General features: G+C 60.6%; 1 protein-coding gene across 1 annotated transcript; it reads left to right on the forward strand.

Annotated features, from left to right (window-relative positions):
• The first annotated feature begins 272 nt into the window (after positions 1-272).
• On the forward strand, positions 273-4,432 carry TM4SF5 (transmembrane 4 L six family member 5). Its single transcript, XM_038386233.2, has 5 exons — positions 273-449; positions 2,564-2,644; positions 2,828-2,967; positions 3,511-3,703; positions 4,175-4,432. The coding sequence occupies exons 1-5, from the start codon at positions 279-281 to the stop codon at positions 4,187-4,189; spliced, it is 600 nt and encodes a 199-aa protein (XP_038242161.1). The 5' UTR covers positions 273-278; the 3' UTR covers positions 4,190-4,432.
• Positions 4,433-12,088: the final 7,656 nt, after the last annotated feature.

Below are 12,088 nucleotides of genomic sequence, written 5' to 3' on the forward strand. Positions count from 1 at the left end.
CTCCAGCGCCGGGCAGCGGCCCCCCCACTCTTCCGGCACCCGGCAGCGACCCCCAAATCCTCCAGCGCCGGGCAGCGGCCCCCCCACTCTTCCGGCACCCGGCAGCGTCCCCTCCACTCCTCCGGCGCCCGGCAGCGACCCCCAAATCCTCCAGCGCCGGGCAGCGGCCCCCCCACTCCTCCAGCGCCGGGCAGCGGCCCCCCAAATCCTCCGGCACTGGGCAGCGGCCCCCCCACTCCTCCAGCGCCGGGCAGAGAGGTCCCACCCCTCCCCGAGCCATGTGCACAGGGTGCTGCTCGCGGGTGGTGGGGCTGGCGCTGGTGCCCATGGCGCTGGGCTGCATCGTGGCCAACATCCTGCTGATGTTCCCCAACGGGGAGACGGGCTGGACCGAGCACCTCACCCTGCAGGTCTGGCTGATGGGCGGCCTGGCCGGCGGGGGGCTCATGGTGAGTGGGGCAGCGGGGGGGGACTTTCTGTCCGTCTGCCCCGCGTCCCCCCATCTGCCTGTCCCTCTGCGCCACGTCCCCCCATTTGACCCGCATCCCCCCGTCTGCCTGTTCCCCCATGACGCGTTCCCCCGTCTGTCCCGTGTCCCCCCGTCTGCCTGTTCCCCCGTGCCGCATCCCCCCATCTGCCTGTTCCCCCGTACCGCGTCCCCCCGTCTGTCCCGTGTCCCCCCGTCTGCCTGTTCCCCCATGCCACATCCCCCCATCTGTCTGTTCCCCCGTGCCATGTCCCCCCAGTCTGTCCCATGTCCCCCCGTCTGCCTGTCCCTCCGCACCGCGTCCCGCTGTCTGTCCCGTGTCCCCCATCTGCCTGTCCCTCCACGCTGCGTCCCCCCGTCTGTCCCACGTCCCCGCATGCCATGTTCCAACCCGTTTGTCTACCTGGCCCTCCATCCCTGCCCATGTCCCACCCCCCCGCCCCAGGTCTCTCTGCCCTCCTTCCCCGGGTGCTGCCAGCGTGTGGGACGTGGGTGGAGAGGGGCGTTGCGGTGATCGCCAGGGGGCTGCTCTGGGGTACACGCCGCAGGGTTCACTAGGACGCAGCCACGGCCGGTAACCAGTGTGTGCAAGCCGTGGGGGGAGACGGCGTCGCCGGGTTTCCTCCCGGGGAGACTCGGGGCCGAGACACGGAGAAGCTCCGGCGGGAGCTTCGAGGACTGAACCTTGACTCCTTTGCCTGCCCCTCATTGGGCAAGCGTCTGCCCCCAGCTGGCGGCAGCAGACATGAGGTGCTGGGGGGGGTCACGGAGCTGCTCCCAGGAGACTGGGTAAAGGCCAGGGCGTGGCACAGAGCCTGTGAATCGGTGATGGGGGTACGGCATTGGACGAGGACCCAAAGACATCCCCACCCCCAGGTGCCTTGTGCGGAAACTCTGCTTGGGCTGGTTCCCGCTGCAGGTCTGTATCCCACCGCTGGCACCAACTGCGCCCTGACCGGCCCTTTTCTGGGCACGGCCACCCCAGGGTCGATGGCTCCGCCCAGCCACCTCCGTTCTCTTGGTCGCCGGCCAGCCACGTACCTGTCGGGCAAGTTCTTGTCGCCGATGACGACACCCCAGCGGACGGGGTGTCCCGGGTCCACGGGCTCGGCACTACGGCCCGGCTTTTAAACTGCCCCTTGGGGGAACCCTGCAGCGTGCCAGGCTGGGTCGGTCCCGTTCTTCCTTCAAGGTCAGCCCAGGCGGCCTCACCGCCTCCACGGCCGAGTCTCCGGCCCCCAGCCCTCTGCACGCTCGACCCCATGCATCCCACCCAAGCCAGACCCCTGGGTGAGACTCCGATCCAGATCGCAGCAGGACACAGGCTCCTAGGACCCACCCCCCCAGGACCCGGCCCGGAGTGCTTGCTGCCCCAGATTTGTGAGTGGTCGGAAACTGGGGGGGGGGGGGGGGTGTTCAGTCTCAAACCAGAGTCAGCGCCCGTGCCGTGTAGACATCTCCGGAGAGCTTCCCTCTTAACCCAGCTGCCTGGCCTTTTGGTCCTCTGGCTCGAGGCCTTTCCTCGGTTTCCCTGCAGAGCAGTGGGGGATGGCGGGGAGGAAATCTCTTGGCGGCAGGTGGCTTGGTGGGGTTGGCTGCCCCTTGTCTCTTCCGGCACCTCCGCTCCCTGCTGGGACGCTCGGGGCATGGCAAGGCAGAGCCCAGAGGGAAACTGAGGCGCACGTAGGCCTCCTCACCTGTGGTCCCTTCCCTGCAGAGAATCATATTGACTGCGGGGTGGGCGGGACTGGAGGGGAGGGTCTCAGGGAGGGGGGGCTCTATGTGACAGGGAGGTCGCTGTCACTACTCTGGGCTGGGGCCTGGAGGGGGGGCAATCCCATGCCAGCACTTCCCCCTCCCCCCTGCTAGCTTTGATCAAGCGCACCCCGGTTGCCCTTTGCTCCGGCGCTGCCGATATCAGGAGGCTGATAACGGGACCTTATCGGCCTGATGCCAGTGACGCAGCCACCCGGGAGGGGTCTGGGGAACTGCCCGACACTGGATGGGCCCCTGGGACTGATGGAGGGGAGGTGTTATGAGCTGCTGGTTTTGACGTGTGTCCCCCCCCCATTTCAGGTTCTCTGCCCCGGGCTCTCGGCCATCCGCGCCGGGGGGAAGGGCTGCTGTGGAGTCGGATGTTGCGGGAACCGGTGCCGGGTACGGACCCCCTCCCCCTCGAACCCTCTTTCCTGGGGCGGGTGGGCAGTTGGGGGGGGCAGGGGAGGGTCTTGGGGGCAGTGTGGGGACTGTAAGGGATGAGGTGAGGGCAGTGGGGGAGGCTGAGGGGGGGCAGGGGAGGCCGCTCCCTGCTCTCACCCCCCACCCCATTTCCCCCCCCAGATGCTGCGCTCTGTGTTCTGCTCGCTGTGGGGCATCCTGGGGGGGTTTTACTGCCTGGTCGTGTCCGCCACTGGCCTGGCCAATGGGCCCCTCTGCCAGGACTCTGAGGGGACATGGGGGTCGCCCTTCCAGGACATCAGGTAACGGGGGGGGGTCTGCCCCATCTCATAATAACCCTGGGGAGCCCCGGGAGCTGGGAGTCCCCCAGCATGACCCCACTAACCCCCTCCCAGCCCCCCACAATCCTAACCCTGACCTGCCCAGCTCCGCAAATCCCTAGCCCCCCAACCTCCATCCCCAGCCCCCTAACCTCTGTCTGACTCCTGCCCCTTCCATGGCTGTCAGAAATCCTGCCCCCCTCCCTTGATCCAGGTCCCCCCACCCCATGGACCCAGGCCTGGCCCCCAAGCCTTTTCCCCCCTGGCACTGTGCACCCCCTCCCTCACTCCCCCCTCACCCCAGGGCCAACAGGAACCCCCTGGGGAAACCGAGGCAGGGGTGGGGGTTCATAAAGATAGCACCCCAACTCCCACGCCTCCTCCCCCACCACTCCCAGCCCCCGATTCTGATTCCACTCCCTGCCCCCCCTCATCTTGGCCCCCCAGAATCACGCCCCCACCCGGCTCTGCTCCCCAAGCTGCGATTGCCCTGACCGTGTGTCCCCCCCGCCCCCACTCCCGCAGCGAGAACTACCTGGCGAATCGGACGCTGTGGGAGCTGTGTGTGAACCCCCCCCGGGGGGTGCTCTGGCACGTGGTCCTGTTCTCCATCACCCTGGGGCTGGGGGTCCTGGAGCTGGCCCTGTGCGCCGTGCAGGTGGTCAACGGGCTGCTGGGCACCGTGTGCGGGGACTGCCGCAAGCCGGCCGAGCGCCAGGTGAGACGCCGGGGCTGGGGGAATACCTGGTCTGGGGCACTGGGGGGGGGGGGCTGGGGGAATGCCCGGTCTGGGGCACCCGGGGAGCTGGGGGAATACCCGGTTTGTGGGCACCCGGGGAGCTGGGGGAATACCCGATTTGGGGGACCCGGGGAGCTGGGGGAATACCTGGTCTGGGGCACCGGGGGGGGGCTGGGGGAATACCCAGTCTTGGGCACGGGGGGGGGCTGGGGGAATACCCGGTCTGGGGCACCGGGGCGGGCTGGGGGAATGTCCAGTCTGGGGCACCGGAGGGCTGGGGGAATACCCAGTTTGGGGGCACCCGGGGGGCTAGGGGAATGTCCAGTCTGGGGTACCCGGGGAGCTGGCGGAATACCCGATTTGGGGTACCCGGGGAGCTGGGGGAATACCCGGTTTGGGGCATCCGGGAGCTGGTCACTAACTTACTGCATCTCTGGTTCCCTCCCCCAGGGCGAAGGCCTCTGAGCTGCCAAGTGACCCTGAAAACCCGTTTCTGGGGGGCGCTTTTGCGGGGGGGTCTTTCACTCCTTGTCATGCCCTCCTGTCTGTATGTCCATCTCGGGGGCAGAGGGTGAAGGTCCCTGGGGCTCAGTGACTGTGGGATGCCTGGGCCCTTTATGATGGGGGCTCCAGCCGGGCCCCCCCAGACCTCGTTCTCCCGATTTGAAGATCTCAGTCCCCCCCAGCCCTCCAGCTTGTTCCTCCCCCCGCCGCAGATTAAAGAGCCCCCCTGTTCCCACCTGGCGCTTGCGGGTTTCATTGGGAGCGCGATGTGGAGGGGGGACCCAATACGGGATGGGGCAATTGGGCAGAGGGGGGGCTGCGGGTGAGGGTCCAGACTCCTCGGGTTCTGACCTTGCCCCCTAGGTCTTGGAGGCGGGGCTGGCGGGGAGGTGGGAGGGACGGATTTGGGGAGGGGAATGGTGGGAAGGGGGGCAGAGCCCTATGGAAGAGCGCGGGGAGGCCAGGGGAGGGGGTTAGCGCTGTGGGAATTCGGGGCAGACCTCGGGGGCTCAGTGAAGGGGGCTGCTCTCCCCACAGGGCCCTTGATATGGGCTCAATGCTGCCTCCCATGCCCATCCCGCAGATTACCTCTTGCCCCCCAAGCCAGCCAGTCCCGGCCCTGGGGCCAGATGGGAGCCGGTGTCTCCTAGACGGGACAGGCCCCGCGCCCCGTTCCCCGCCCCACTGAGCTAGGCAGTCTGTCTGGGGAGGTGGGGGTGAAGGAACTGGATTGGGGGGGTTGGGTCATTAATTCCCACCCTCTGCCCACCTTACCTAGGGGGAGCGAGACCTCCCTGCCCCATTGCCAGGGTTGCGTCTGGCCAATAAGGGGCAGAGGCCGTTCCGCTCAGGTAAGTTGTTTATTGGGGGGGGGTCACACACACAGGGGCTGGTGGGGGAGCAGCTGGAAGCAGAGTTCGTGGGGGGGTGGGGAGTGTGAGTAGCAGGGATTGGGGGGCAATGGGGAGCGGACAGCGCTCACCAGACAACGTGGTGCTGGGGGTCTGGAGTGAGGTGCAGGGGGTCTGCACTGGGGTGGAGGGACAGTGTTGTGGTGGTGGGGGGCTCGGTTGAGGTGAGGGGCTAGGTTAGGGGGCTGCAGCATTTGAAGTAGACGTCGCTTAGGGCCGTGTCGTCCCCCTTGCCCTGGGGGGCCTCCACCTTGGTGGCGATGGTGCAGCTGGCCGCACGAGCGGCTCTGAGGGCCCCACTTGCCCCAGCACCGCCCGTGCCCCATCAGCTCCACCCCACCCGTGCAAACGAACTCAATGTTGTCGGCAGCCGTGTCGTCCTTGAGGCCCTGGCATGACTCCACCCGCAGCCGGAACTGGGTCAGGCGCTGCCCTGGGGGGCATTTCATCACTGTGCCCCAGGAGCCCCACCTGGGAGGAGAGAACGGCTGGGAGCCTGCTGCCCTAGTATCCCACTACTGACACCACTAACCCTCTGTCACTACCACGATCCCACCCCTGCCACCACTAACCCTCTGTCAACACCACGATCCCTCCCCTGCCACCACTAACCCTCTGCCAACACCACGATCCCGCCCCTGCCACCACTAACCCTCTGCCAACACCACGATCCCACCCCTGCCACCACTAACCCCCTGTCAACACCACGATCCCTCCCCTGCCACCACTAACCCTCTGTCACTACCACGATCCCACCCCTGCCACCACTAACCCCCTGTCAACACCACGATCCCACCCCTGCCACCACTAACCCTCTGTCACTACCACGATCCCACCCCTGCCACCACTAACCCTCTGTCACTACCACGATCCCACCCCTGCCACCACTAACCCTCTGTCAACACCACGATCCCTCCCCTGCCACCACTAACCCTCTGCCAACACCACGATCCCGCCCCTGCCACCACTAACCCTGTGCCAACACCACGATCCCACCCCTGCCACCACTAACCCCCTGTCAACACCACGATCCCTCCCCTGCCACCACTAACCCTCTGTCAACACCACGATCCCGCCCCTGCCACCACTAACCCTCTGTCACTACCACGATCCCACCCCTGCCACCACTAACCCCCTGTCAACACCACGATCCCACCCCTGACACCACTAACCCTCTGTCAACACCACGATCCCACCCCTGACACCACTAACCCTCTGTCACAACCACGATCCCACCCCTGCCACCACTAACCCCCTGTCAACACCACGATCCCTCCCCTGCCACCACTAACCCTCTGTCAACACCACGATCCCACCCCTGCCACCACTAACCCTCTGTCAACACCACGATCCCTCCCCTGCCACCACTAACCCTCTGTCAACACCACGATCCCACCCCTGCCACCACTAACCCCCTGTCACTACGACGATCCCACCCCTGCCACCACTAACCCTCTGCCAACACCACGATCCCACCCCTGACACCACTAACCCCCTGTCAACACCACGATCCCACCCCTGCCACCACTAACCCTCTGCCAACACCACGATCCCACCCCTGCCACCACTAACCCCCTGTCAACACCACGATCCCACCCCTGCCACCACTAACCCTCTGCCAACACCACGATCCCACCCCTGCCACCACTAACCCCCTGTCAACACCACGATCCCTCCCCTGCCACCACTAACCCTCTGTCAACACCACGATCCCACCCCTGCCACCACTAACCCTCTGTCAACACCACGATCCCTCCCCTGCCACCACTAACCCTCTGTCAACACCACGATCCCACCCCTGCCACCACTAACCCCCTGTCACTACGACGATCCCACCCCTGCCACCACTAACCCTCTGCCAACACCACGATCCCACCCCTGACACCACTAACCCTCTGTCACTACCACGATCCCACCCCTGCCACCACTAACCCTCTGTCACTACCACGATCCCACCCCTGCCACCACTAACCCCCTGTCAACACCACGATCCCACCCCTGCCACCACTAACCCCCTGTCAACACCACGATCCCTCCCCTGCCACCACTAACCCTCTGCCAACACCACGATCCCGCCCCTGCCACCACTAACCCTCTGCCAACACCACGATCCCACCCCTGCCACCACTAACCCCCTGTCACTACGACGATCCCACCCCTGCCACCACTAACCCTCTGTCACTACCACGATCCCTCCCCTGCCACCACTAACCCTCTGTCACTACCACGATCCCACCCCTGCCACCACTAACCCTCTGTCACTACCACGATCCCTCCCCTGCCACCACTAACCCTCTGTCACTACCACGATCCCTCCCCTGCCACCACTAACCCTCTGTCAACACCACGATCCCACCTCTGCCACCACTAACCCTCTGTCAACACCACGATCCCACCCCTGCCACCACTAACCCTCTGCCAACACCACGATCCCTCCCCTGTCACCACTAACCCTCTGCCAACACCACGATCCCACCCCTGCCACCACTAACCCTCTGCCAACACCACGATCCCTCCCCTGTCACCACTAACCCTCTGCCAACACCACGATCCCACCCCTGCCACCACTAACCCTCTGCCAACACCACGATCCCACCGCTGCCACCACTAACCCCCTGTCAACACCACGATCCCACCCCTGCCACCACTAACCCTCTGTCACTACCACGATCCCTCCCCTGCCACCACTAACCCTCTGTCAACACCACGATCCCACCCCTGCCACCACTAACCCTCTGCCAACACCACGATTCCACCCCTGTTACCACTAACCCCCTGTCAACACCACGATCCCACCCCTGCCACCACTAACCCCCTGTCAACACCACGATCCCACCCCTGCCACCACTAACCCTCTGTCAACACCACGATCCCGCCCCTGCCACCACTAACCCTCTGTCACTACCACGATCCCACCCCTGCCACCACTAACCCTCTGCCAACACCACGATCCCACCCCTGCCACCACTAACCCCCTGTCAACACCACGATCCCTCCCCTGCCACCACTAACCCTCTGTCAACACCACGATCCCTCCCCTGCCACCACTATCCCTCTGTCACTACCACGATCCCACCCCTGCCACCACTAACCCTCTGCCAACACCACGATCCCTCCCCTGTCACCACTAACCCCCTGTCACTACCACGATCCCACCTCTGCCACCACTAACCCTCTGCCAACACCACGATCCCTCCCCTGTCACCACTAACCCTCTGTCACTACCACGATCCCACCCCTGCCACCACTAACCCTCTGCCAACACCACGATCCCTCCCCTGCCACCACTAACCCCCTGTCACTACCACGATCCCTCCCCTGCCACCACTAACCCTCTGCCAACACCATGATCCCACCCCTGCCACCACTAACCCCCTGTCACTACCACGATCCCACCCCTGCCACCACTAACCCTCTGTCAACACCATGATCCCACCCCTGCCACCACTAACCCCCTGTCACTACCACGATCCCTCCCCTGCCACCACTAACCCTCTGTCACTACCACGATCCCACCTCTGCCACCACTAACCCTCTGTCACTACCACGATCCCGCCCCTGCCACCACTAACCCTCTGTCACTACCACGATCCCACCTCTGCCACCACTAACCCTCTGTCACTACCACGATCCCGCCCCTGCCACCACTAACCCTCTGTCACTACCACGATCCCGCCCCTGCCACCACTAACCCCCTGTCACTACCACGATCCCTCCCCTGCCACCACTAACCCTCTGTCACTACCACGATCCCTCCCCTGCCACCAATAACCCTCTGCCAACACCACGATCCCTCCCCTGCCACCACTAACCCTCTGTCACTACCACGATCCCTCCCCTGCCACCAATAACCCTCTGCCAACACCACGATCCCTCCCCTGCCACCACTAACCCTCTGTCACTACCACGATCCCTCCCCTGCCACCACTAAGCCTCTGCCAACACCACGATCCCTCCCCTGCCACCACTAACCCTCTGTCACTACCACGATCCCACCCCTGCCACCACTAACCCTCTGTCAGAAACCAATGGACTGATTGATGGATCCCAGCTATCTTTGAGACACCACTGACTTCCTGAGGAAACTACAGTCCATTGGTGATCTTCCTAAAAACACCATCCTGGCCACTATGGATGTAGAAGCCTCTACACCAACACTCCACACAAAGATGGACTACAAGCCGTCAGGAACAGTATCCCCGATAATGTCACAGCAAACCTGGTGGCTGAACTTTGTGACTTTGTCCTCACCTATAACTATTTCACATTTGGTGACAATGTATACCTTCAAATCAGCGGCACTGCGATGGGTACCCGCATGGCCCCACAGGATGCCAACATTTTTATCGCTGACTTAGAACAACACTTCCTCAACTCTCTTCCCCTAATGCCCTTACTCTACTTGCGCTACATGGATGACATCTTCATCATCTGGACCCATGGAAAAGAAGCCCTTGAGGAATTCCACCAGGATTTCAACAATTTCCATCCCACCATCAACCTCAGCCTGGACCAGTCTACACAAGAGATCCACTTCCTGGACACTACGGTGCTAATAAGCGATGGTCACATAAACACCACCCTATATCGGAAACCTACTGCCCGCTATTCCTACCTACATGCCTCTAGCTTTCATCCAGATCATACCACACGATCCATTGTCTACAGCCAAGCGCTACGATATAACCGCATTTGCTCCAACCCCTCAGACAGAGACAAACACCTACAAGATCTCTATCATGCATTCCTACAACTACAATACCCACCTGCTGAAGTGAAGAAACAGATTGACAGAGCCAGAAGAGTACCCAGAAGTCACCTACTACAGGACAGGCCCAACAAAGAAAACAACAGAATGCCACTAGCCATCACCTTCAGCCCCCAACTAAAACCTCTCCAACGCATCATCAAGGATCTACAACCTATCCTGAAGGACGAGCCATCGCTCTCTCAGATCTTGGGAGACAGGCCAGTCCTTGCTTACAGACAGCCCCCCAATCTGAAGCAAATACTCATCAGCAACCACACACCACACAACAGAACCACTAACCCAGGAACCTATCCTTGCAACAAAGCCCGTTGCCAACTCTGTCCACATATCTATTCAGGGGACACCATCATAGGGCCTAATCGCATCAGCCACACTATCAGAGGCTCGTTCACCTGCGCATCTGCCAATGTGATATATGCCATCGTGTGCCAGCAATGCCCCTCTGCCATGTACATTGGTCAAACTGGACAGTCTCTACGTAAAAGAATAAATGGACACAAATCAGACGTCAAGAATTATAACATTCAAAAACCAGTCGGAGAACACTTTGATCTCTCCGGTCACTCGATTACAGACCTGAGAGTGGCTATACTTCAACAAAAAAGCTTCAAAAACAGACTCCAACGAGAGACTGCTGAATTGGAATTAATTTGCAAACTGGATACAATTAACTTAGGCTTGAATAGAGACTGGGAGTGGATCGGTCATTATACAAAGGAAAACTATTTCCCCATGGTATTCCCCCCCCCCACTGTTCCTCAGATGTTCTTGTCAACTGCTGGAAATGGCCCACCTTGATTATCATCACTAAAGGTTTTCTTCCTCCCCCCCCACCCCTTGCTGGTAATAGGTCATCTTAAGTGATCACTCTCCTTACAGTGCGTATGATAAACCCATTGTTTCATGTTCTCTGTGTGTATATAAATCTCTCCTCTGTATTTTCCACTGAATGCATCCGATGAAGTGAGCTGTAGCTCACAAAAGCTTATGCTCAAATAAATTTGTTAGTCTCTAAGGTGCCACAGATACTCCTTGGTCCTAAGTTTGTGTCTGCTCGGGAGACTGGCCCTGTAACTAGGTCGCATCCAGTTAGTGTCTATGCAAAATCCCAGAGCCCAGACAATTCTGGTGCTTGTATTTTGCCTGTTGCTAGTGTATGGCTGGGAAAGGGTGTAGCAACTCTGTCTAATCAGGGTGAGATTCTAGCCAGGGCACAAGGAGAGCAGAGAGGTGATTTGATCGTGTTACCTACTGACGGTGTGGAAACCTGTACCAAGAAGGTAAAGATTCCTGAACTTGTGTGTGGCAAAGGGAAGGAGAAGGCTTCTAACCTTTTATCTAGGGAGTCTGTAAGTTTGCCTGAAAGGGGATTGTGTAGGAATCCACCTGATGGGCCAGAGGTGATTCTGGATGTAAGCGAGACCCAGAAAGAGTCTGTTGTTGCTCAGGAAAGTGTTCCTCTAGAGCAAGCCCTAGGTAAAGAGGGTAAGGACAGAATTTCTGTGAAGGGTGAATTGTTGCATAGAAAAGCCCGTAGGGAAAGGAATCCTCATGGAGTCTTTGCAAGCAGTTTACTGCAACAGAAGGGTGTGAAAGTGATTTAATCAAGAACGTTTCAGTTCCTAACAGCCAGAAATTTTCTGTTGTGAATGAAGCCACTGACATTCCTGTTGAAAGATCCAGTGTGGATAGCTTTGAGAAGGTCTCAGATGAAGTGAAAGCTGTTAAGAAAGTTGAACAGTCCTATAACCAAGTGGCTGTGTTTGGCCAGCTTGCTGGGGAGACAAGGTTGATGGGAGAGGAATGTCTCCATGCTAGTTCTGTAAGTGAACAGTATGTGGCCCAGGTCCAGAGGGAAGACTGGGGAGCTGAGTCTGCAGAGCAGAACAGCTGGGTAGTTAATCCCTCGAGAGTGCAGGGGATGGCAGGTCTACTCTCCTCTCTAGACACTTTGGATAGGACTTGTAGTCTCTCAGTGAACTTAACATCTAGCTCCTTGCGGAAGCAGAGGTTGGTAAGGGAAGGACCACAGAACTTTGAGTCTGGTTTGCTGGTGAAAATGGATGGTTTCTCTTTAAGACAGAGTCTAGCCTGGGGATCGGTAGCAGTTAAGGATCTGAAAACTGGTGAACTGGCTCCTGCCTGTGGTAATGCAAATTACTTGGCTGGCAGGGAAAA

Source organism: Dermochelys coriacea, chromosome 28 (genome assembly GCF_009764565.3).
Source record: "Dermochelys coriacea isolate rDerCor1 chromosome 28, rDerCor1.pri.v4, whole genome shotgun sequence".
NCBI lineage: Eukaryota > Metazoa > Chordata > Testudines > Dermochelyidae > Dermochelys > Dermochelys coriacea.

What these genes read in the sequence shown, in the direction of transcription:
- TM4SF5 (XM_038386233.2), top strand. Translation starts at nt 279, where the DNA reads ATGTGCACAGGGTGCTGCTCGCGGGTGGTGGGGCTGGCGCTGGTGCCC. An exon ending in TGGCCGGCGGGGGGCTCATG is followed by an intron (nt 450 to 2,563) that starts GTGAGTGGGGCA and finishes CCCCCATTTCAG; the next exon opens with GTTCTCTGCCCCGGGCTCTC. An exon ending in GTTGCGGGAACCGGTGCCGG is followed by an intron (nt 2,645 to 2,827) that starts GTACGGACCCCC and finishes TTCCCCCCCCAG; the next exon opens with ATGCTGCGCTCTGTGTTCTG.